Source organism: Periplaneta americana, chromosome 3 (genome assembly GCF_040183065.1).
Source record: "Periplaneta americana isolate PAMFEO1 chromosome 3, P.americana_PAMFEO1_priV1, whole genome shotgun sequence".
NCBI lineage: Eukaryota > Metazoa > Arthropoda > Insecta > Blattodea > Blattidae > Periplaneta > Periplaneta americana.
In genome coordinates, this window is record NC_091119.1 from 342,185 (window position 1) to 369,111 (window position 26,927).

General features: G+C 36.5%; 2 protein-coding genes across 4 annotated transcripts; both read right to left on the minus strand.

Annotated features, from left to right (window-relative positions):
• Nucleotides 1–1,371: 1,371 nt before the first annotated feature.
• On the minus strand, nt 1,372–12,752 carry LOC138695729 (zinc finger protein 664-like). The gene is made up of 5 exons (XM_069819860.1): nt 12,372–12,752; nt 11,130–11,255; nt 9,475–9,585; nt 6,263–6,345; nt 1,372–2,986 (listed from the first exon to the last, which is right to left on the minus strand). The coding sequence occupies exons 1-5, from the start codon at nt 12,405–12,407 to the stop codon at nt 2,017–2,019; spliced, it is 1,326 nt and encodes a 441-aa protein (XP_069675961.1). The 5' UTR covers nt 12,408–12,752; the 3' UTR covers nt 1,372–2,016.
• A 2,904-nt stretch (nt 12,753–15,656) lies between these two features.
• LOC138695731 (zinc finger protein 431-like) lies at nt 15,657–26,691 on the minus strand. Of its 3 annotated transcripts, none has more exons than XM_069819869.1 (5): nt 26,526–26,691; nt 23,625–23,915; nt 21,748–21,852; nt 19,892–19,971; nt 15,657–18,018 (listed from the first exon to the last, which is right to left on the minus strand). In XM_069819869.1, the coding sequence occupies exons 2-5, from the start codon at nt 23,886–23,888 to the stop codon at nt 16,611–16,613; spliced, it is 1,857 nt and encodes a 618-aa protein (XP_069675970.1). In that variant the 5' UTR covers nt 23,889–23,915; nt 26,526–26,691; the 3' UTR covers nt 15,657–16,610. The 3 variants fall into 3 exon arrangements, with proteins under 3 accessions (XP_069675970.1, XP_069675971.1, XP_069675969.1); XM_069819870.1 differs by having other exon boundaries at nt 26,474–26,526; XM_069819868.1 differs by lacking the exon at nt 26,526–26,691 and adding an exon at nt 26,115–26,448.
• Nucleotides 26,692–26,927: the final 236 nt, after the last annotated feature.

Sequence of the window (26,927 nt, forward strand, 5' to 3'; positions counted from 1 at the left end):
AAGTCCTCTTGAGTCATTTGTACCGTAAACAATAGAAAAAGAGTGCCGGAGCCAAGTTAGCAGCGAAATAGGGTGGAAAGTTGAGACTAATGGAGAAGTGGAAGAGATAGGTGGCAGATTCAACGATCTTGGCCTTTGTCCTGGCTAGTGAGCGAGCTGTGTGCTGCGTCATAAGAAAGAACTCACACACGTGCACGGGAGGCGAAGAATGAAAACAATATCCAGGCTCGTGACTCAGACACACTCCATGTCAAGAAAATATACGTAACATTGTTTAGTCGACAAATGTTGTGGTTAGTAACGGGACGTGTGGAAGAAAGTTGTGTTGTATGTTTCTGTGAACATAATATTGATTTGTGCGGTGCTAGTTTGCCACGCCACCAGTTCAAGCTAAATTAGGCTATAAAACACTGCATCCTCAAAATAGAGAAATTGATTCGAATGTGTACGAGTATAAAGAAAGATGCCAAAAATAAGGAATTTGTGACATCAGCAGAGTGTTTTAAAAGCACATTATTTGAGACACGAGGCAAAATACAACAATGTCTTGCAACGAATAAGAGATAAATGTATGAGTAGAACAATTAAAAAATTATATGTATAGGATAAGACCGGTCTAACCATAAGAAAATTTCCTGCACTTTTTAAAAGACACCGTAGTATAAATTTCGAGGAGAGTAGGCCTAAATCATCACTCGGACTACCACTGTGGAGAAACGGTTAGCAGGAATGACCGTAAAACGATACATTGCGGGTTCACATCCCGATTTTGACACATTAGCCTACCTGGTTGGAGTTTTTTCCGGCATTTTATCTCAACCAATTGAGCAGAATTGCTGGGTAACTTTCAGCGTTGAACCTCGGACCCATTTTGCCACCGTTAATTCGCATACCATAGCTCTGCATAACTTCACATTGCGGCATGCTGGTGTTGAATAATTGTGCATAATTTAAAAATATAGTGTCCATCAGTCGGCACTATATACGCAGCAATGTGAGTCTATTTTCTCACCTTAGGATTACTGTTTTGTACACATTATTTTTTAACATAGTTATAAATTAAAATTTAAAGGGTAGAGAAAAATAGATAGTACAGCCTATTCAGGATCGATTATAGTGCATAATATAAAATGGAAAAATTGATTGAAAAGAACTACACGGAGACGCTAGTTTCACCATAATCATGTTAAAGTGTTAGGCCTATTGTATTTAAACCGAAACTATATTCAATGACTATCGAAGTTGTGACTTCAGTCTACTATGTACAAACGACAATTGAAGATTTTCCCACAAGAAGGATGTAACATCAAATTCTTTGAAGTACGTAAAACAAATTAAAATATTTAATTATAACAATTAATTATTACGTCCAATGGCTGAATAAACTTGTATCCTTGTCCAGTTAAATGGCTATGATAGCAAATACAGCCCCTGAAATTATCGTCCTTTCTCCTGAAACATGAATTACAATATTGTTGCTTACATCCTTATTCCGGGCAGGTCTTCAATTATTATAAAAATGTATATTAATCACTCTCACAAACTATTAAAAACCAAAAAATGAAAACAAATTAATAAATAGCTGACAATCACTATTAGTCTGATGCAATTTAAAAGTATAATTGGTAACATTCAAGGTACACAAGAATGATAAAACACTGCAATTTCTAATTGGTAGATATGTTAAAAATCCAGGACACGATCCAAAAGCTGAAATCTGCGCATGAACAATACAATGAAGACTTACATCATAATATATTCATTGATTCTTATAGAAAATTAAATATAAAAAAATTACAAATTCTGACACACAATATAATGCGTGTTCAGAGGTCGGAGGGAAAGAGATCTTTGGGGAGGCCGAGACGCAGATGGGAGGATAATATTAAAATAGATTTGAGAGAGGTGGGATATAACGAAAACTGGATTAAGCTTGCTCAGCATAAGGACCAATGGAGGCTTATGTGAGGGCGGTAATGAACCTCCGGGTTCCCTCAAAGCAATTTGTAGGTAACCTCAAGGTATTATAGTCTCTCTTGTGTGTATACGCGTATGAATTTTGTAACTTCCACGATGAGAGAAACATTTCCCACACACGTCGCATTTGAAGGGCTTCTCCCCGGTGTGTATGCGAGCGTGAGTCTTAATGCTGCCCCAGTGCAGAAAACACTTTCCGCACACTTCACATTTATAAGGCTTCTCGCCCGTGTGTTTGCGTGTATGAGTCTTCAAGCTTTTCGCGTGCACAAAACATTTCCCACATTCACTGCATTTAAAGGGTTTTTCTCCGGTGTGCATCCGCCTGTGTCTGGTCAGACTTCCCGAGTGCGAGAAACCTTGTCCACAAACTTCGCACGTGTAAGGTCTCTCGCCGGTGTGTTTTCGTGCATGGCACTTGAGATGTCCGGCGTCAACACAACACTTTCCGCACGCGTCACATTTGAAGGCTTCCTTCCCAGCGTGCTGGCGCTCGTGAGCTTTCAACACTTTTTCACTCGTAAAATATTTATCACACGAGTCGCACTTGAACGACTCTTCATGCATTCTCAGGCTTTCGGTACGTGTGAAGCACTTCCCACATTTCTGGCACTGAAATGGCTTCTCGCCGGTGTGCTGAAGTCCGTGTCTTCTGAGGCTACCGGCGTGAGAGAAACAATCGCCACACGCGTCACAACTGAACGATCTCTCTTCACTACTCAGTTTCAAATCGATTCCCAGCTCACCTAAGTGAGACGAGGCCCGTTGCTGATGGAAAGAGCTCAAGTGCCTTCGCAAATCACTCATACACAGAAAGCTCATGCCACAAACACCGCATTGCACCGAACTGTGGGAATGTGTCACGTTGTTCCTTGCGTTGTTTTGGTTGTCTACAGTCCTGTCTGAGGCATCTTTCGATGATGGGAAACCCTTCTCTACATTAGCGCAACCTTCCCTTGGAAGGTCAAAGTATTCCAGTGTTACTTCGTCGTCATTTTTAACTGCAATTCTGAAATGAGGGAGCATTCCAAGTTGTGCTAACAGCGACGTCCATGATTTCTTCAAATATATAATAATAAAGTACATCTCTATCTAAAGAGACGAAATTCAGATACTATTCTATACTAGTCAAATTGGAATATCTATATGCACAAAAGACAACAGCTGGACTCTCCCAAATACAAAAGAAAAATGGAAGTTTTTTTCAGAAAGATTCTGCGACATTAAACAATATACAAAAAGCTAGTCCATCCTTCACTTTAGATCAAATCAAGAAGTATAAAGTTTCAGAAAATCTCGACCACAATGAAGAAAAGACAATTAACCTTTTATGGATAGCTAAGAAGAATAAACCAGAAAGAATGGCAACGAGCCAGTTCAAAAGGAAAACATTTCAAAATGTAACATTTTGAGATAAATGCATTTTAAAGTTCTATATTACTGTGAAAATCCAATTAATTCTAATTGAAACTTACAGTATAAAACATCATTAACAGAATTTCAATGATCTTTGGATTTGTTGTAGCAACATGAAACTTTAAAATGCAGTTATGTGAAACCTTTGCATTTTTAATAAAATCGTTTTCCTTTTGAACTGGCCAGTCGATATAAAACAGACAAGTCCAGAGGATGAAGAAAGTCTGTCCAGATCTACAACGATGTGGGATCAGGGATGAATATAGTGAAAACGGAAAAGTATACAGAAATAAAAGTTGAGAAAGTGAAGGAACTGTCTGAATAAAAATCTAGGGGAACAAGAGGAGTATTGTCGGAGGAAGAATGAGTTGGAACGAGTCAGAAAATGAAAGAATACTGCCCTAGGAAGAAAAAACTTAAAAAACAGAACCAAGTTGTGTAATCACAGTCCATAATAATAAGCTGACTGCTGTCTGACGTGCACACGCTTTATCCAACTTGTACAACGATAATTCCCACAAGCTGTTACAACAGATCTCTCTACCTATCACAACTTCTCAAGTTCATGATAATGCTGTGAGATCAGTCTCCATACACTGGCCAAAATTTTATTACACCTGAAATCAGAGCTGATTCTCTAACGGACGTCGATGCATGGTGCCCTAACATTTCATATTTTATATATGCAGCTTAAATCCATCGCACTTATCTGCCATATTAGAATACGAAAATATTAACTAGTAATTGTTGGCAATTCTTCAACTGATGGTGTATTTCTAATATCACTGAACGAAATGTTTTAATTGTTTCACCAACGAAATTTCAAATGACAAATCTAAAGTGGAAAGGAACCAGTCCGTAGCAAAATTTGCATCAATAATAAGATCATCGAACAAGTAAAAAATTTTAGTTATCTCGGTTACCAAATTTCATATCAAGAAGAAAAAGATTTGAATGAGAAAATTATTAAATTCAACAGAACAATGGGGATAATTAATCAGATATTCAAACCAACCTGAGTACAAAAACACACGCGCACCAGAATTTATAAAACATCGGCCAGACCTGTCCTCTGTTTTGGTAGTGAAGCTTGGACGACTCGTAATATTGATTCGCAAAGATTAACGGCGGCAGAAATGAGATTTATGCGTCGTACAGCGGGATACACGACAATGGATCACATTAGAAATTTTGACATTATGAAAGAACTGCAGATTGAACCGATTACGGAATACCTACAGAAATACAGACAGATCTGGAGATCACATGTCATCAGAATGCCTCGTTCTAGAATTCCACGCCAAATTTTAAATTGCCATCCTGTGGGCAAGAGATCCTTGGGCAGACCGTTCAAGCGTTGGCAAGAGACCATAACAGGCCACTAGGCCAATACATGCAAGGATGGTGATGATGATGATGATGATGATGACCAACGAAAAGTGTATTAGAGTTCCGACACTTTAGCTGTGATGTCAGGGTGGTGGTGGGGAGTTCCACTGGAACCCGTAACAAAGCGGACATGTTTAGCGTTGTTACTTGTAAAAGGAAAATGAGCCCTATAAATTATTCCTGGACTTTCTTCTTCTATTTTAGTATATGTCTGATTCTTCAGAAATCCAGAGTTTTGTGATTCTGTTATTTCAAGGGGGAGGAACTGCAGGAAATCCCTTTTCTCATATTATTTTAAGTAGAGCCTCTATTTCCCTAAAATAGTGTCATACCGATGTATGAAGCCTTTTAAATACATTTTCATTTTTGTCCTTTATGGTACAGTCACAGACATAAACGTAAAAAAATGCAGTATTACAAGAAAATAATGTATCTATTCTCAAGAGTATCACAGAATCACAAATCTTGTCTTAAATGAAAGCTAAAAGACTGCTAATCAATTTTATTTGACGATTTTTAGAAATTTTAATTTTCATATTTTTATTTTTGAATTTTTATGAACAGAAAGACGAATTGCACATTTATTTTGAACTTATTCTTCAATCTGCAATTTCACATATTCCTCTCACAGGATTATTCATGTATAATGTGAGAATATGACTTAAAAATGTTATTCAGTTATCTCTATTATTGACCGAGATATTATATATTAATTGTTTAAAAATGTAGAATAAACAAACCCCGGATATTCAAGGGGAATTTTGATACATATTTGGTCATTCCTTAAAAATTATGTTTCTGAAAATGCGAGTCTGCAGAACTGCTGTTCTACGCTTGCGCAGAATCTTCCATGTTTGTCTTGCAAACTCCGTCTATCTCTCATGCAATAATGGTTTTGAAACGACAGATAAAGTGTCAAACTATACTCGAAATTGAAGTGTAGCCTAGGTTATTGCATTACATGAAACCATGACCTTACACAAACGTGGTTATACAGTTACGGAGGACACTAAACGTGTGTTTTATCCCAAACAGATAATGCAAAACATATTTAAATATTAAATAAATCATGAACACTTTTGTTATGCAAGCAGTTACGGACACGGGGACAAACAACAGTGTGATATTCACATCAGTATGTTAGTGTTTAGTTTAGTGCTGAATAATAAATTTTAAAAAATTTTGTAAGAATGAAGTGCCACATTCATAACAGAGCAAACCACAGCCCATTCTTCAAGAATGTAACTGAAGTGTTATGTGGAGGCCGACTTGCATTCCTACCTCAGCACGTACACAACAATAAAAAAGGCTCTGACAGTTGCGAGTAAGGAATTGTGCATTACACGATATTTGAATCACCAAGGCAAAGCTTAACACTGATTTCTTACAGCTACTGCTTTTATAAAGAAATTCCACTGAATATTACATATTATATTATATTCTCTCGTAATTTAAGTAAATAAGAAGAAAGTACACATACCCCTCACTGAGCAGCTGATGATCCTCTTTCCAGTTTTCCTGATTTGGCTCTTCCTTCACTGTAGGTAATATATACGACGCCTCCTGGTGAGAACATTTAAAACAAAACAAATAAAATTAACTTATGTTCTTCAATCAAATGGCTCAAGTCAATATTTTATAAATTTGGAATTCCAGAAGTAGTGAGAACAGATAACTGAAACAATTTTATTTCAAGAGAATTCAGAATCGAGATGGGATGCAGAAAGTGTATTTTTTAAAACATATTACATCCCATAATCTTGTAGTTGTCAATCTCACTGACAAGTTCTCTGTAGTTGTCAGACCTGAAGTTTCCTAAAAAGTTCGTGATAACATTTTTGGAAGACAACCATGCAGCTGTTTCTTGCATATTTAACTGGTTTTCAAATTGCGTATCTTTCATCAGTTCCCTTATTTGAGGTCAACAAATATTCCTTCTTTCAGTTTAGCTTCACTGATTCTTGGGAACTTATTTTTCATAAAGATAAATGGACTGCCATCACGATACATTGCTTTCACAAAATTCTTAGTCAAGCCTAATTTGATATGCAGTGGAAGCAATAAGATTTTTTCAGAACTTACAAGTGGTTGGTGAAGAACATTACCTTGTCCTGGTACAGCCAATAACTCCAACACATTCCAATCCTCAACAGAGGAAATTCTCTTCAAAATATGTGACTGGTTCTCAGTCAATAAATTAATATTAAATTGTAACAAAACTGACATAATTCAATTTAAATCCTGTCCAAATTCAACGTCGCAAATTTCTAGCACAATAATTAATAATAGATCCCTATTAGAAACAACAACAACCAAATTTCTTGGCTTAAGAATCGATAATGTGTTAAATTGGAGAAATCATATTAAAGAAATTACCCCAAACTAAATTCAGCTTGTTTTGCTATTAGATCTATGCAAAAGATAGTAAATATCAATACCTTAAAAACAATATACTTTGCATACTTCCACTCGGTAATGAGTTTTGGAATAATATTCTGGGGAAATTCCACAGATAGTAACAATATATTTCTATTACAAAAAAGAGTAATTAGAATAATAGTAGCTGCCAAATCTAGGGAATCGTGTAGGACTATTTTAAAAAAACTACAAATAATGCCCATGGCTTGTCAGTATATCTTTTCATTAATAATCTTCTTCGTATGTAATCGTGAAAACTTTGTAACTAATTCAACAGTTCATAGCATAAATACACGTAAAAAAAATGACTTTCATACTCCATCGGCAAGTCTATCGTGCTATCAAAAAGGAGTGCGTTATATGGCAGTAAAAATTTTTAATAGCCTTCCTATCGATATAAAAAATGAAACTCAAAACATAAAATTATTTAGGGCCAAATTAAAGAAGTACCTAATTTCTCACGCCTTCTATTCTGTAGGTGAATTCATGACATTCAATAACACTTCGTGAAATTGATACTAAAACTTTGTGTTGTACTAGTAGACTATATTGTAAATCTCTTCTGTATATATTTCATCTAGACTGTGACTATGAATTAAGATTTTATAATAGTATTAAGTTTTTTGACTTGTTCCATATTCTAGCTGTAAGCATGTATGAATACCATAGAATGTTAATAAATACAATACAATACAATACAAAGTGACTCTCCCTTGGGCCAGTTCTTTTTTTTATATAATGATTACTTTTATCTCTGCTATCCAACTTGCACAAGAAGCAGCAAAATTTAGTATAGAAAAGCTGTAACCCAAGTGAGATAGGTATTACTTTCAAATCCCCACATATCTGCCAAGAAAAACGGTCGCACTTGATAGTGGATAGTAAGAGCTTCATATTCTCATAATTTTCCTTCATACCAACTGCATGGGCTAAAGGAATGGATGGATATTTGTTTCCATTAAGTAGTAACACTCTTTTCAAACTTGTTTTTGAGGAGTCTATGAACAACCGCCAATCCTCAGATTTATGCTTAACACCCAGTGACTCGAACAAATTCTCAACATCATTGCAGAAAACTAGGTCCTCCTCTTTAGAAAACCAATGCTCAAATTCCTTTTGGCAAATGATCCTTAGGTTCGCACCATATAGGGACTGCAAAAGGCATATGACGGGATCCTTTTAACCAGCCAGTTAATAATATTTACACATTTTGCACAACAGATTGCCGGAACCCATATCTTGTTCTGGTCTATTTTGTTGTTAAAATAACAGTCATAAGCTCTTCTAACTAGAGGAGTAAAATTTGGCCTCTGCGATTTTAAAGTGAGCTCACCACACACTTAACAGAAGTTGTTTCTATCAATAAGACATTTACGAGAGATGTTTCTTATACATTACACACTTATACACTACTCCTTACAATGCACTATTAGGTACGGTATTATATACTTCTATCACAATTCAATTGACAACGGAAGAGAGCACAGGATTAGCTTCTTTCTTTAAAGAAAGCTTCTATTCATCTGGGAAATTTACCTTAAAATCACAGTTTTGTGAGGGAAATGTCATTATTGTTATTCGTGAATTCACAAGTAACAATACAAAACGTTACAAGTCAATTGTTAACCCAATGTAATGAAATATAAATGTAAAATACGCCTTCTATTCAGCATGTTATACACCACAAACGCTAATAAATAGGAACAAATTTATTTTCAAAATTAAAAAAAAATGGTGGGTGATGGAAAATTTCCGACTTCATTTTTGGAATCAGCAGATGGCAAAATATAAGAAACACCCGAAATTATTTATTTAACAAAATCATTGTTGACCAGTGTTATTAAAGAAGGGAACTGAAAGAATATGATACTGCAAACATTCGGCAATAAAATAAAAAAAAAAAAAAATGAACATAAAAAGCATAGCTGGGTTACCAGAGAAACCCTCGTAAAGAGCCTTCATCTTGAATTTGGAAAAAAAAAAAAAAAATGTAAATCAATTATCCTCTAATACAATAGGATTTTTCATGTGTAGAAGAAATACAATGTTTTACGCCTACAAATTTTAATTATTAAAATATTACAGTAAGAGAGAGAAAAAAATTGAACATTTTCAACATTTTATTGCGCTTGTAAGCTCTATATGTCATTAAGACTCAAAACTAACATACACTATACATTCGCATATTCTGGCACGTGGCAAGTAACGCAATACGTCGTTATCAGGACTCTACATTTTACCCTGTCCATTTCCAGGCAGTAAATGTTCACTCACCTCTGGTTCACACTTCACTGGATTTCCCTCCAATTTAATTTCATAACTTGGGTCCGCACACTCCAGCTTGTTATCAACCGTATGTGAACTCAGTAGGCTTAAGTCCTCTTCCTGAAGAAAATATACCATCACGAATGAATACTTTACACGTGACACAGAGTTTTGGTGGGCTACTTCCTGCACTAGGCAGGAGAAATATCAAAGGAGATTGAGTACTATGCCTTACCAACTAAATGAGATATTCTTAAAGTAATATTTCTTCACAATTGCGTTACCAAGTTGAGGTCAAATGTATTAGTGTTGAATCACATGTACTGCAAAGAAAAGAAGAACTGAGGGCCGACACCAATTTCGCACTGAGATAAAGCGAAAAGTTGTTGTGAAAGCGGGGGGGCTGGCACAGAGGTAAAGCGAGTTTTCGTAAGGTCGAAACAGTGACAGGTTAGGTGAAGTTAGTTTAGGCTTTTGGTATGCCTTGCATATACTCAGAATTCTCTGAAAATATGTCCTGTCTTCCAAGACATACCAAAAGGATAAACTAACCTAACCTAACCTAACCTGTCACTGACTCGACCTTACGAAAACTCGCTTTTTCTCTGTAATCAATAAGGAAACACACAGAAATGACGTACAGGTGCTGCCTACACCTTCCACCCTATGCGACTGATTGCACCTGCCATTCCTATCCGCAGGCCACCATTTTCGGCCCTTTTTTGCATATGAATTGACGCCGACACTCAAGTTTCTTTTTTCGTACACTATACATGTCATTCAACTAGAACTCAAGGATGTAAATAAATTTGTACATTGTTTCTTATGTTCATTTTAACACTTGATTAAAACTTCCTACAGTCAAAACGTTAAAAGTGTTACAATTTAAAAAAAAAGTGATGTACCTTTATGAGAGACGGGCCCCGTTTCAACACTGATGTGGTGTCATCATCAGTGTCTTCGAGCTACTCAATGAATATTTACACAATTCTATTGCGCTCTGTAAGCTTCATATAGGCCTATGCCCTCAAAACTCAAAACCGACATAGACAATACATTCGCATATTCTGGCACCTCTATAAATCACGTGACAATGGGACACCTACACAGATCTGTGGTGCAAAACTGAACGTGAGGGCGAGAAACGAGATATGTTCGAATTTCGAAGGACACCACGCCGGTGTTGAAACGGGGCCAGTCTGTCATAAGGCACATTACCTTTTTTTTTTTTTTTTTAAATCATAACAATTTTAAAATTTTAGCTGAGAAAGTTTTAATGTTTAAATTTGTACGTTAAGATGGTAACGCAAAAGTAAAGAAATATCTTCAAGTAAACAACACAAAGATGCATGAATGCTGTATTTGAAATATCGAGGAAATTTACAGAAAGGAGAAAATCTTTCAATATCCGAATATGAGACTATTTCTTCATTAGCGCAACCTCAATTAGGACAATGAGAGCTAACAATGTCGAATGTAGAGTTCTTGGCGTACCAGTACAGCTTCAATTACATGCATAATCCGAGCAACTGACTAAATATGCGGCAAGTGACAAAGAAAAGGAACTATACATTTTGTTTTGTTTGATGTTTAATATAAAGTAAAATGACATGATGTTGGCACGCAAGAATATAATACTTGATCATGAATATCTTTCACTTTACCTCTAGAAAAGGCATTTTCTCTTCTATATCGACACCATCCTTGCTTTCTTCTATTGCCAATGGATCTTCTTCTGGTTCGGTCTTTATTACATCCATTTCGTGACAGGGTAGGGAAAAGTGGCGATCCTTCAAGAATGAGACACAACAGACAAGCAGTTAATGAATCTGAACTCCTCGCAGTGCAGGCTGGTCTACGCCACACTCTCTGTTGGAAGAACAACAATTATGCCTGTGACGAACAAAACGCGTGTAACTATCAGGATTTCTAAGAAATGGCATCCAGCGTAAATATTAAACCGAATTATTGCAGCTTAACAGTTTAACACAGAAAATTTGCATTTGAAACAATTCGATTGATGTGTGTATAGGCCTAGTTGAAAACCAAAAGCGAAATAACTTTAAAATATTAACTTAAAACGAATTTTAAAAATAAGATGGAAAGCTTTCATGTCATGGAAGAGAGAGGGGGCCAATGTCTGATTTCAGTTTCTTTATGGATTAGATGGGTTAAATGAGGGGCTAGCTAAGTGGCATTACGCCGAGATATGTGACAAGATTAGTGTGTTAGTTTAGGGAATTATTTAAGTGATCTGAGGCCCAGGAATTGTATGACATCATACCTTTCCATCGTATCTTTAAAATGACCACAATAACACACTAATCTTGTCACATACCTCGGCTTAATATCACATAGCCATCTCTTCATTTAACCCATCTCCCGTAAAATGCAGTGATTTTACAACAATCTAATCTAATGTGACCAAACACAATCGTAATAGGCCTAATGCTTTATAACGTAATGTAATATCACAAAACAAGAGATAACTTATTGAATATGACCTTCATCCAACCCAACTTTAAGTAATATATCAAATTCTTCTCTTCCTAACCCAATATAAAGGCTAATATTCTAACATAACCCTACACAATGCACGCTAATGCAACAAAATTCGAATTAGTCTATTGCAATCTGCCGTAAAACATACCGCATTAATAATGTACTGATACCGATACATAAATAAAACGCCACTAATAGAAATATAGGCCTACTGCACTACACGTCGCCATTACTGTCAACAGATATACAGTTAATGACCGAAAAAGTATTTAAAATGGCCCTACAATATACAGTCTGCAATTATTGAAAACATGTTTCCAGTAGGTAGCCTAGCCTACGGCAGTAATCACATCTGCCCTATACATAACTGTTTACAAAAAAATACATCTAAATTTATTTCTCACCCGCCTCCGTGTCTCGTGATAGGCCCAAGTCTTCATGAATTCTGAGAAATTATAACTCACAATCAGAACAAAGACATTGTGAACGGATGCTACGTGCTCTCACTTGAGGCTTGGCTATATGACTGTAATAGCCAGACCGGTTTTCAATTTGTGCATCGTGATTCGCGTTACTTAAAATATGTTTATATTTATGGTTACGTCACTTCCGAATAGCTTATTATGCTTTACGTGAATTTTCTTACGAGTGCGTAGGGTGTTAACTTGATTGAGATTGGGTTAAGTTTCTTAAAGTCGGCTAGAAGAACATGATCGACGCTCCTTAACCTTTATAGATGATAACATTGCCAAAAACAACACTGCCACTGCTAATATTTTGGCATTTTGGAAATCAGAAGAATATAGTTATTTAGTCAATTGTCCGAAGACAGGTGATACCAACAAGGCACCATTCATGAGAGAAGTACGCTAGGGGATAATGGGGCAGGTTGACCAGTTCTTTTCCCCCCTCCATTGCATACATCGCCGACTACCTATATATTACACTAATCAAGATATATTGATTAAAACAAGTTAAAAATATATAATATACGATAATAGTCTGGTTATTAGTAAAACAAAATTAAATTCTTTAAACAATGTAAAAGTCATCACATTCTATGCTATAGACATAGATAAGCCTATATTGGTTTGGGATACTGATATGCTTGCAGAGAGACGTAGAATATTCAACACTTGTAGAACAATATATGGATGGGTAAATGATAAACATAAACACAATGTATAAGCTTTCTGATATAATATGCAAGAGAGGCAGTGCTTTTCATCCAGGGGAAAAGGTCATGGAACTAATGTCCAATGCACGGGAATATTTCGTTTATAGTCTCCTTTCCGTCTATCTTAAAGACTTTGAAGGCCAGTTCAAACAAAAATTATGTGAAAAGAGCTGTAGGTTCCATAGTGGAAAATATAATAAAAATATGCCAGAAGAAAGCACTAAATACCGGTACAACTCCATTACAACTTTCAGATACATATTAAAGCTCTTTTCACTAAACTTGACCCTTCTCATTAGTAGCGTGACATAAAAAAGTGTGAACACCATAGTTTAAGCACTTATTAGAACACAATTATGTCTATAAACCTTCAAATTAACAGTAATTTATCGTCGTCTACCTACCACGGGATTTAGGCCTTGGCCTGTACCGAAGAGTACCAATAATAATAATAATAATAATAATAATAATAATAATAATAATAATAATAATAATAATCGAAATAATGCGAATGTCATAATTTAACAAATTAGGAGACTGTGCAAAGACAGATAGGCTTAATTGAATTGTAAATTTCTAAGTTAAAAACAAGGATTAAATCAAGACTCAAAGAATCAAGGCATCCGAAGTCAGATGCTCGCACAGGCAGGTTGTGAGACTGAAGCCAATGATGAAGTTATGAAAAAGAATTTCCCAGCCGAGTTAAATAGATGGAGACATTGCAAGTATAGTAAAGTAAAAAATCGTTTTTTTTTTTCCTTTATACGGAGAAAGGGACCAAAGACTAGCATCGCAACCTAAGTGTTTACCACTCTAAAGCTAGTACTTCCTGTGCAGTAATTGATTTGGACCTAAGATCTTCACACTCATTATTTTTTTAAAATAGGCCTAATGTTTTCTGTTCCATATGTTTGTAAAAGCGACTTACAGTATGTAATTCTGTGCAGTAATGGACTTGAGGTGTGTCTAACCAGTAACGTGAGTTGCTGCCAGGAAGTCAAAAGGAGGATGGCAATCGCAAGGAAAGTGTTTAATGGAAAAAGAAGTATCTTCTGCAGACCTCTGGAAAAGAGCTGAGGAAGAAACTACTGAAGTGCTTTGTGTGGATTGTGGTCTTTTATGGGAGAGAAACATGGACATTAAGACGAAGTGAAGAGAAACGAACAGAATCGTTTGAAATGTGTATATGGAGAAGAATGGAACATGTTAAATAGACAGACAAAATAAAAAAATGAAGCTTTGCTAGAAAGAGTGGGTGAAGAAAGAGTAGGCCTAACGCTGAAACTGATCAGGAAGAGAAAAAGGGATTGGTGGGGTCAATGCCTGAGAAGAAACTGCCTATGAAGGATGCACTGGAAGGAATGGTGAACGGGAGAAGAGTTTGAGGCAGAAGATATCAAATGATAGACAATATTAATATACACGTATTGCATGTGCAGCCCAAGAGGAAGGTAGAAACTAGGAAAGACTGGAGAATGCTGGGTTTGCAGCGAAGGATCTGCCCTTGGGGAGAACACTATGAATGAAGAACTTGTAATGAACAAACATCGTTATCAACCATTGTTCACAGAACATGCACAGGTGAACTAGCATCTAAGTTCTATAAACCAACTGTACTGGTATGGTGTATTGTCACAATTTTCTGGAAACAAAACCTTAGTTTGTTAAAAAACATACAGTAACTACATGGAACAGAAATAGAAACCTAGCAATTATATTATCATTTACATTTTACAAGTGTGATTTGCTTTATATACAGTAGGGTAAAGGTGCCTATTTCCGTGATACCCCTATTCCCGTGATACTTTTCTAAAATTGAATGTCAAACAAAGCTTTCTCGAAAGAGTGCATCTTTCGCCTACTTTTGAGACATCGGTGAAGTTCCTAGTAAGATAACCAATCCTGTAACATTCAGTGAAATAACGTATCACGGAATTAGGCAACTTTACCCTACATTTCACACTACAGATTGTTTTCAAGATTTTATAATTTACTGCCTCTTCGACAGTCAAACTGTCTTAATGTCCACAACAATCACCATTATAGAGAATTATGATGTGCATTCTCAATGTTTCAAAGAAATTTTTCTGCGGTGTTCACTCTGACAACATATGTATCATGCAGAGGAGCGTGCCACATCCCAGGATGTTAGGACGTAATTGAACTATACCTAAAGTGAAGGATGTCACTCAAACAAGGTATATTCCTGTAGGTTTGCATATGTGGAGCCAGTGAACATATCTCGTATAGCTAACATTACTGCATACCGTTATTCTTCTTGAGTACGTTAATAAATTTGTTTTAGCTTTGTCACAATTGGTGCATTAGGTATAGTATTAATTTATTACGCACGGAAAAAAGTATGAGACTGAACAGGCAACCCGGAGCTTGAGGTTGTAATGAATTGTCTGTAAGTACGTGACGCTAGGGGCAGCAATAAACAAACGCAACGCATTGTGGGCTAGATTAGGGGCGTGACTTCGGAGAGCAAAAAGCTCAAGAGATTAATCTTCGAGAGCATTTTAGAGAAGAAATATCTTAATTTCCTTGGAAAGATGTCTCGCAATATGAAAAAATTCATATTTATTCGGAAATAATAAAGAGCAATGCATGTCTCCATGTTAAAAACAATTGCATAATTCTACCTAACACATGCCTGTTGGTTTGCTTCATATACTGAAGAGTTCAGATTATATATTTCAGTTATGGAAGACGCAATGAAAACCATTAGATACAAACAGGGAACGATTTAAGTAAAACAATGGATCTGTACGAAATTTATTAGTCTGAAATATCATTACATCAGCACTTAAAAGTAACAAAATAAAATAAATAAAGCCCATTTCACTTCGTTGCGCAGATGTTACATCTGCATTTGAATAGAATATATTAAAACTGTTATTGTTTCAAAACATTTCGTCAATACGCTGACGCATAAACACAATTAAGATTAGTAAATAAAAAAACTGTTCAGAACATGAGGGCTGAATTTTGTGAAATCCATTGCATATGAAGGGTACAATGTAATGTTGATTATGCTAATAATTTCAGTATATGAAACATGGTTGAAAGTAATTTCAATCAGTATCACAAATATATTTCCAAGTGTTATTACGAAGTGTATACATGTGGAAATATAATCTACTGAAAATGTAACTATTTTCGTAGCTTTTATTCATGTCAGAATCACAATATATTTTCAACAAATTGAACTTCGACTTTTTTCAGAATGTGCAAATTTCGCGAGATTATCCGCTGCAGTTCCATAATCTCCTTGCAAGATTTCCAGAATGCCTAATAGAATGTATTAATACTTTAAATGATCAGGACTGCTTTCTATAGTACATAAAAAGCACAATGAATGCAGATATCAAATAATAGGTCTATTGATATTTTTTACACGATGAAACCCATTGTTGAAAGTCACACTTAAAATATTCTCACTTCCACGCTAGCGTTCTGGTATTCAAATTTTCTTGGTAGATTTAGTTTTGCATTCGAAACCCTGAATTTTGTGCAGTCGTTCGTGTATTTTGAGGCTTGCCGAATGAGTAAAGCACTTACCACACGAGTGACACTTGAATGGCTTTTCTCCTGTATGCAGGCGAATGTGAGTTTTGAGGTTTTCTGATCGAGAGAAACTTTTCTCACAAATATCGCAATTAAATGGCCTCTCTCCCGTGTGTAGACGTGCGTGGGTTTTTAAACCGCCAGAATACGAAAAACATTTCCCACAGACGTCACATTTGAAAGGCTTCTGTTCGGTATGAAGCAGCAGATGTGCCTGTAAATTTCCCGACTGGACGAAGGATTTCCCACAAACGTGGCATATGAAGGGAGTTTCCCCTGTGTGTTGATGAGCGTGCGTTTTCAGGTTGCCGGAATTTGTAAAACACTTGCCACACACTCCGCACTTGAAAGGCTTCTCAGCGGTGTGCGTGCGCGAATGCCTTCTGAAACTCCCGGACTGCGAGAAACATCTCCCGCAGATATCGCATTTAAAAGGCTTCTCCCCCGTGTGCAGGCGTTTGTGTGTATTAAGACTTCCAGTATGGGAGAAATATTTCTCGCAGACGTCGCATTTGAACGTCTTGCCCGACACGTGGAGTCGCACGTGTCTCTTGAAGGCTCCGGAATGCGAGAAACTCTTCCCACAGTCATCGCACTTGAAGGGCTTTTCTCCCGAGTGCAGGCGTTCATGTTTTCTTAGATTTTCCGAGTGAGGGAAGCATTTGTCACACGCAGAACATTTGAAAGGCTTCTCGCCGGAGTGAAGGCTTGCGTGTCGTCTGAAACTCCCGGAGAGAGAGAAACATTTGCCGCAAACGTCGCATTTGTACGGCTTTGCCCCCGTGTGTAGGCTCACATGTCTTTTGAAATTGCCGGAATGCGAAAAGCTTTTTCCGCAAACATCACACTTCAGAAGTTTCCCACCCGTGTGCTGCCGTTTGTGTTTTTTTAAGTAATCAGATTTTGCAAAACATTTGCCACATGAGTCACATTTGAAACGTTTCTCGTCTGAGCAATTACTTGTGTGCGTGCGGGCATGAATTTTCAGCTTTCCTGGTTTCGTGAAACACATTCCGCACACAACGCATTTCAAAGACTTCTTGTTTGCGTGTTGGCACGCATCTGGATGAGACAAAACCTTCCCACATACGTTGCATTTAGTTGAACTGTCACAGGAGTTCGTGTGCAAGTTGCTTCTTCTTGTGAGACGTTCTTCGTAATTCTGAGTAGCCGATATGCTCTCATCTACAAGTTCACCTGACGAAACGCACATTCCGTCGCAATGTCCAAAGTTTGTGAGTTGTTCTGCTGGCAGTGGACAGAACTGTGATGTTTCTTTGCTCAGCACTCTGCTGTCGTTGTTGCTGGAATGAAGCAACGTTCCATTTCTATAAAACGCGTAGCCCTACATTAAATTAATGTTCAACAAATCGAACTGTGCTTCGAAGAACTGTACAATTTTCATTCCTCAGGGTGAATGAGTTTAGCATTAAGGTCATATGTCCTATATATATTTTTCTTTAGTAGGTTATTTTACGACGTTTTATCAACATCTTAGGTTATTTAGCATCTGAATGAGATGAAGGTGATAATGCCAGTGAAAGAAGTACAGGGTCCAACACAGAAAGTAACCCAGCATTTACTGATATTGGGTTGAAGGAAAACCCCGGAAAAAACCTCCAACCAAGTAACTTTTCCCGACCGGGAATCGCACCCAGGCCGCCTGATTTCGCTAGCTGTTACTCCACAGATGTGGACTATGTCCTATAGTGTGGGAAATCTTGAAAGTAAAAATGATATGCATCTCACATTTAGAATACTGAACTTGACTCCTATAATAAAGACAATACTGAGTTTACATAAAAATACAAAAATTCCCATAAATCAAGGAAATGGTATTGCAGAAACATGTACAGACATTAATACTAGAGTCTTTTCAATATACTGATTTGCGATGCAATTTATACATGGCAAAATATTTCAGAAACCTGTATGATGGTGAATCAAGTAAGAATTAAATGATTTTTATTTGCAGATGTCCAATCATTACTATTTTCTAAGAAAATCAAATCCTGGTACAAAAAACAACTTATTCGTTTTCGAAATTAACACAGAATTACAGTTTAAATATATAAATTAAAAAAATAAAATGTTAGGTTATCGGAATAGAACATAACCTAATAATTTAATAAGATCTAATATAATAGGAAAAGTTACATGTTTTGAGTAGTCGTATATCACAATGGGAAAACATGGATATGGAAAGGTGAGATAATATCAACAAATTTGTGATACAATAAAGAGCATAAAATAAGGTGACAAAAGGAAACCCAGCTCAAGTTTCATAACGTGTTGCAGTCCCATTGTTTACTATCAATGTGAGACATGATCTTTAACAAATTGTGGTGAACGGAAAATTGGAATATCAGAAATGCACGTGCAGAAGTTGATAGCTGCATGAAAGAGGAATGAAGATATCTGCAGTGATTTTCAAACATTTAATTCAAACGACAATGTAGGAACAATTGAAATTAACGAATTTCTGCAAACACAAAGAACAGTCGATAATCGCATGTCTAAAAATATATTTTATTAGAAACTTATGGGGGCGAACAAACATAAGATTCAAGCCAACAATGCAAGATTACCTGCAACAATTTTTCTGGGATGTATTAAATAATTATTCTATTAACTCTCGCCAATCAAAAAAGTAATAACAGATTATATAATTCTTTCAGTTCAATATGGTGAAACATGAGAGCTACAGACAATTTGAATTTCTTACATAAATACGTCAATAATCCTACACAATAGCATGAAACGTTAATTTCTGAGTTTTCTAAATTCTACCTTATAACATTTTAATTCACCTCGAAGAAGAAGAAAAAGAAGAAGAAGAAGAAAGAAGAAGAAGAGAAACATGGGAGGAAAACATCAGAACCTCTCCACGATTAAGTGAATTGGGGATAATTGAGGAAGTTAACTCTGTATTGAATGCCATGGCGTTCCCTTAGAAAACCCTACACTGGCAGAGTAGAAGAGGAAGCGAGTGAGAAAAATATTTTAATTTTAATTTTACTTAAGATTAAAAAATATTTTAGCCTAATTCTTGGAAGCTTTCCAGATAGTAACAAAACACAAAAGAGAAAATTTATATCAGTATACATCTAGTCGATCCGAACTTAAAAGAGTTAGAGGATCAAAGTATCAACAAAATAACTTGGATGCTGCACTCACCTTCCACCCAAAAATTCATCATCTGTCGCGTCTTTCAGATGTAGTTCCTCCTTCACTGTATTCAGATTTGAAGGCTCTTCCTAGAACAGAAATTGTATGAATGTACACAAAACCCATAACATGCAGGCTTGTGAGTCATCTTCATCATACTCATTTTTCACTATATTACAGATTTCTTTCCTCAATAGCACCATGAAGGAGAAATATGAAACAAATATGTTGGCATCTGATATTGGTAATGTAATTTTGTAGAGAATACAGAATTTCCATCAGAAACATCAAATGGTAAATTAAAATTCTTGCAAGTTTCGAAACGACGAGGACAATAACTGAAAACAGCTTCTACATAATATAATCTGGTGGACATAAAGGAAGGAATAATATTGTTATGGAAGTATTTCATCTGCTGCAGTTGTGTGGTAGATAAAAACTGACATGGGATTTCAAGAAATCCCAGTGATTGAGTGTAATGTCTGTGCAGGAATTTTTGTTGTAACATTTAAGTGAGTCTAATGAATGGAATGAAATAAGCTATGAATAACATTCAATGGCTAATAATAATATTAACAACAGTAACGACAGCAGTAATACTAAGAGTAATAATAATAATAATAATAATAATAATAATAATAATAATAATAATAATAATAATAATAATAGTAATGAAGTACTATTAGCCACAGACAATTAATAATAATTAACTGATGGCATAAAAAGCATAGGCTGCTACAGATATTGTTATCCATCTGCAAGCCAGCATGTATCAACTTCCTGCAGTTCCACACGCGTCTATGTCGCGTTCATGTCAAAGCAGAAGTGAAACATTATTTTGTTTAATATATTGCAAACCTATGGATTACAATAGAGATTATGTGGACTTCCCTTACACAGGAATGGGCTCCTTCATATCGAATATAACGTACTGCATGCATTTCCATGGCAACCGCAATGTAATTACCGTCCCATAAAATTATTCCATTAGTTTCTATTATTGTGCGTCGAATAAGGATGATGCGTGTCAAATTATGCAATACCTCCCTCTCACAAATGACGTGAATGGCAAATAACTTCGGACCTTATAACATTACGAGATCTAATTTAAGTCAAACACACGAGGGCTAAAACGTATTTCATTAGAAAAAGTTGTCTGTATACAAAAAAATACTCTGCAGTGTAACACCTGGTACAGGGGCTTGCTTTAAAATTATATTTGCTTTTCCATACATCAACGTCATACATGCCCAGCCGTGAGACTGAGCACAAGTTGAATAATCCAAACCTTCTGCAATACTTTGTAACAGATGACTCACTCTTAGATAAATTTCATGATGCCTCCAGGGTGAAGCAGTGGATATCCTGAAGACGTACATCCAGGTAATAAAATAATGATCTTGGCTGTCTGTGTATCAGTGACAGAAAGATATCGTAGAAGGTAGAAGTAGCAGTAGTGGTAACATTGGCAATGACAGAAGTAATACTGGGTACTATTACTATCATTATTATTATTAGTAGTAGGCTAGTTGTAGTAATTTTTTTTCCATGACATTTTCATCTGTGGAGACTTATTGGCTTCAAAATTAAATATGTGCTCAACATATTTTACTTTGGTTAGGATTCAGAAGTGACCTGTCACAATTTAGAAAACATGATGGACATTGTGAAGGTTGAATTGACGGTATATCAGGAGAACATTGTTCCTTGAAAGACACGCAATCACGACTTTCATACGACCTTGGAATGCAATGCAATTGCAATACCAATTATAACCCACAGCTTCTTAATAGTGAGCAGCTCCGTTCTTAACAGTAATGCTGTATTGTTTATTTCTAAATCAAAAGCAGATGATCAGTACTCACTTCGGGTTCACACTTCACACCAGAAATTGTATCCAGCTGTGGATTTTCCTCAGATTTAATTTGTGAAGCGAGATCATAGCCGGAATCCAAACACTCCTTCTTTATCTGAAACACAACGAAGTGGAAGTTACAAGTGTGTTTGTATGTCTATCCCAGGTGCTGTTTGCGGGAAAGAATGAACAGTGTGAAGCAAGACTGAAAATATAGAACGGATAACAAAGACTGGAAAAAGAAAATTAATCTAAATGTAAATAAATTCAAACTTTCTATGGGACTTCAATTCATTTTATGTTTACTTATTCTTCAATCTCATATTCAAATATCTGTTACCAGCAGTGATATTCCAGGAGTTGTTCCCTCATGTGTACCTGTGTTAAGCATAGACAGTATGTATATATATATAGCTAACCTACCTACAAATAATTTAACAACCGGTTACTCTGAACCAGCCGAATATCACCACTGCGTATTACCAATTGTTATAAATAAAATTATAATTGCGTTACACTCGAAAAAGCAAGATTAGTTAAAAGCTGGGTATACCTCCAATTTATTCATGACCACATGTTTACCTTCTCAATATAACTCACGTGAAATAGCCTTCTGTACATAGCAGTAGAGGTGGTGGGGGTGGTGGTGGTGATGATAGAAGCAGTAGTGTGCAGATGGTGTGATTTTCAGTTTAAACCAAGATGTTTCCTGTTTAATAATTACCGTATAATATTCACCTTGTTATTTTAAACTACTGACCTGCAAAACAAGGTGCGTGTAATATGCCAATACTGGGTTTACAAATGGGGCAAATCTTCATGACATCTTGTGAAAACTGAGACATTAGTTAAATCACTTAAGAAGTATGGCGTTTGTATCGCACTGCATGATATAGAGGACAATTTTTTTTGTATGAGAATTCAGATTCTGATTCAGAAGAGGTTTCACTGACTCTTCATTTAGCTCGGGAAATGTGTTTCTGGGTTTTGACGAAGAAGATGAAACTATATTCTTTTCTAGTTCAATCATATATTTGATGAATATAGATCTACACACTATTTATTTTAAAAATACTGAAAATTGATTATAATATTCAGTGATACAGTTTTTTCCCTCAAAAATGCGTAAAAAGGCGGTGCCACTCATCTAGCAGAAACTATGGAGAATTTAATTCTTAGTTTTCATACAACTGTCAATAAAATAGTTACTGAAGATGTTTAATATGTGTAAATATCTTAACCAACGCAATAATTTAAAAAAATAGATCAGCAATTGTTTTAACCATTTTGCTGACTGGGTGGAAATGCTGCGATGTCACATCTTGTTGGAATAATTGACAATTGGCGCAAACAGTTGAAAGTCTATATTAAAAGTAAATTTCGCACAAGGGTTACAAGAATGTCAATGCACGTAAATAATTTCAAGGGAAAAATTGTTCCAGGACCGGGCATCGAACCCGAGACTCTTGGTTGAGCGCGCCAAAGTTCTACCGACTGAGCTACTCAGGAACTCTACCAGACCCCAGCTCAATTATTTCCTTTTATATCCACATACCTCAAGTGGGTTGACAAGACGTTAGAGACCCAGGAATGAGTGCACACTTTCTGCGTGATTTAAATTTGTGGTTTTATGTTAACTAACAGTAACCGAAGAATATTCTAGAAATGTCTAATAAATTACCTTAAAACACCTTGAGCCCATTAAGCTGACCAGAAAGATCCAATGCAAATACTAAAGAAGTAATAGAACCAGCCTCACTGATAGATTGAGATCTTTATCTGTAACATGCGCCATACAGAGTACATTTCTGGCTTCACACGATGAAGTAAAGTTTATAATTGTTATTGTAAGCATGCCTACAAGGATATGAAAAGACTGAAGTATACCTGTGACAAATAATTATCTTCTATGTATGTGCCATCATTTCTTTCTATTGCCAATGGATCTTCCTCCAGTTCTGCCTTCCTGTCACCCATCTGGTGACCATCTTGAGACAAAAGTTTACAACAGTTTGTATAAGTATCATCACTTTTTCCCATTGCCAGCGGGTCACTCCCTGAGTCTGTCTCGTTCTCATCCATGTTGTGAAAGGGAAGACATTTACTTTCTTCTGCAAACGCGTCTTCCCCTAGTTTTGCCTCCTCGTCCATCTCGTTGCACGGCTGACAGACGCACCTCTTCATCAAATACGAACAGGTCACAATTTTATTAATCAGTGTTGTCATAAAATATTGATATAACAATTTTTTTATTGGGTTATTTTATGACACTGTATCAACACCTAGGTTATTTAGCGTCTAAATGATATGAAGGTGATAATGCCGGTGAAATGAGTCCGGGGTCCAGCACCGAAAGTTACCCAGCATTTGCTCGTATTGGGTTGAGGGAAAACCCCGGAAAAAACCTCAACCAGGTAACTTGCCCCGACCGGGATTTGAACCCGGGCCACCTGGTTTCGCGGCCAGACGCGCTGTCCGTTACTCCGCAGGTGTGGACTATAACAATGATATTTGGAGAATTCTCATCATAACAGCTATTATCTATTAATTTGAGAAAAATTCGTTCAGGCACCGGGAATCGAACCAGGGATATCTCAGCTATGCGCGCTGAGAACTTTTTCCATCTGAGCTATACCGGGACACGATCCACGGTGCTGGCCAAACTCTTCTCAGCTTATATTTTATCAATAGCCTACTGCCTGCATTTTAAGCCATGTATGCAGGAGCGCATATTTAAATGACTTGATGGCGATTTTCGATAACAGTTTATGAAAGCCGTTAACATTCATATATATATATATATATATATATATATATATATATATATTCATATATTCATATATGAGACCTCGCAGTCCTCATTGCATAAGTAGCCATCTATTAATTTGAGAAAAATTCGTTCCAGCAGTAGCAATCGAACCCGGGACCTCTCAGTTATGCGCGCTGAACGCTCTATCCAGCTGAGCTACACTGGGACACGATCCACGGTGCCGAATTATGTTTCTAAAATTAATAGATAGGCTATTTACTTTATGGCTACTTACAGTCAATGTTTATTCAATAAGGATGGCGAAGGCCTCATACATGTACATAACAATTATTGGTCGTATTTGGTAAGGAACATCCTTCTTTTGCTTGCGAATTCTTCTTCCACGCAGACCTAATTATGCATATAAAATAGCTATGACGTCACAAGGGAATCAATGAGATGGCATGTGAAAATGCCCTGTGTGCTACAAAATGTAACATGGAGCCCACTGCTTTACCCGAGGGAAGTGTGTACCCGATCAACTAATGCCCTGAATTTCTATGGATGCCAGTCTGGTTGATCGCTTACAGGCTATCGTGCCATCGCTGGAATATGTTTTATATTATGTATATGGAACACCATCTTCATTTTGAGAGCTTTTATCACCGTACTGTAGTGATAAATGTGCCCATACTGAGAAGGAAGAAGCCAAATACTAAACTTTCAATAAAGTGTAATTCTGTGGGTCACAGACTATGATTAAAGTTATATTCAATTGTTTGTATTATTTAAAAAATTCAGAAGTGCCACTCGAGAGTGCACTTTACTGTAAAACTTTCAGTGGTCAAGAACCTTTATTGACTCTTCTCGAAAGTGAGGTACTAGGGCTGCCAAGTGCCAGTTTTTGTCATCTTCGGTTTACTTCGTTTTTCAATTTTAACTTTTACACAGACTTCAAAAGCTCAGAAGTCTGATCTACTGCATAAATTGCTCTGCTGGTCTCTAAAAACTGATGCAATGCCTGGTCCTAATTACTTACTGCTTTTAAGGAACCCGGAGGTTCATTGCCGCCCTCACATAAGCCCTATCCTGTGCAAGATTAATCCATTCTCTACCATCATATCCCCACCTCTCTCAAATCCCTTTTAAAATTATCTCCCCATCTACGTCTCGGCCTCCCCAAAGGTCTTTTTCCCTCCGGCCTCCCAACTAACATTCTATATGCATTTCTGGATTCGCCCATATGTGCTACATGCCCTGCCCATCTCAAACGTCTGGATTTAACGTTCCTAATTATGTCAGGTAAAGAATACAATGCGTGCCATTCTGTGTTGTGTAACTTTCTCCATTTTCCCTCTTAGCCCCAAATATTTTCCTAAGCACCTTATTCTCAAACACCCTTAACCTTTGTTCCTCTCTCAAAGTGTGAGTCCAAGTTTCACAACCATACAGAACAACCGGTACTATAACTGTTTTATAAATTCTAACGTTCAAATTTTTTGACAGCAGACTTGATGATAACAGCTTCTCAACCGAATAATAACAGGCATTTCCCATATGTATTATGTATTTGGTCCTAATTACAAGTCTTAATATGAGAGGATAACTTTCAGAACACGGATTCTTACCTTTCCCTCTCACTTCAAAATTCCAACCTTGTGCACACAAATTAAAACAGACAAATCTGCTCTTTTTAGTATCCTAAGATATAATTGTTAGTGACGAATTCGTATACTGAAATTTTCCCTCCCCATAATTTTTAGATATTGTAAAAACAACTAAAACACAGACAAGACACACTGTGCGCTAAGTTTTTAGTCCGATTGCATTCAAGGAACGAGAAGGGACGTTGTAGCGGTTCACTGATTAATTCGGATCTAATATGACATACTACTAGAATATCTGTGTGACCATTTTATCGCGATTTTCCAATATTACCACCCCCTGCACAATCAGTATTCATTACATTACTTGCAATAAAAATTACATCTGGATTTAGTAGGGTATCTCCGTATCTCTAAAACCTTTAATTTACTCACGATACATTGCAGCACGCACAGTCACTTTGAGCGTAAATTCAAAACAGCCTCTGTTCACGTCACGATCAGAATCAGAATCCATTTATCCAATAGTTCACTCGATATTAAAATGAAACACAAGGGAGATAGTTCAGACGCTATCGTTTGAGAGCGCCATTCACGAAGTCCCGGGTTGAAACTCCAGTGTCGTCGAATGTGATCGAGATTATCTCTTTGGTTTTCCGCGACTCAATGAAACTGATCGTACATCGTAATTATTTACTTCAGCAATATCGTTTGCATTCACTTACTTTCTCCTGTGTGGTTTCCAACCAAATTCAGTATGCTTTGAACTACCCCTAAATTTTCAGAAGTTAGGTTAATCTAGTTTATGTTCGCCCTGAAATCTTCCAATCACACTTC

Bases quoted from the DNA above. Each gene is read 5' to 3' on its own strand.
- LOC138695729 (XM_069819860.1), bottom strand. From the start codon at position 12,407: ATGAAGACTTGGGCCTATCACGAGACACGGAGGCGG. The intron at 9,586-11,129 runs GTAAAGTGAAAG...TATTTTCTTCAG, and splicing joins AGAAAATGCCTTTTCTAGAG to GAAGAGGACTTAAGCCTACT. The intron at 6,346-9,474 runs GTGAGTGAACAT...TGTTCTCACCAG, and splicing joins CAGTGAAGTGTGAACCAGAG to GAGGCGTCGTATATATTACC.
- LOC138695731 (XM_069819869.1), bottom strand. From the start codon at position 23,888: ATGGACGAGGAGGCAAAACTAGGGGAAGACGCGTTTGCAGAAGAAAGT. The intron at 21,853-23,624 runs GTATACTTCAGT...GTTGTGTTTCAG, and splicing joins AAGATAATTATTTGTCACAG to ATAAAGAAGGAGTGTTTGGA. The intron at 19,972-21,747 runs GTGAGTACTGAT...TTTCTGTTCTAG, and splicing joins GTGTGAAGTGTGAACCCGAA to GAAGAGCCTTCAAATCTGAA.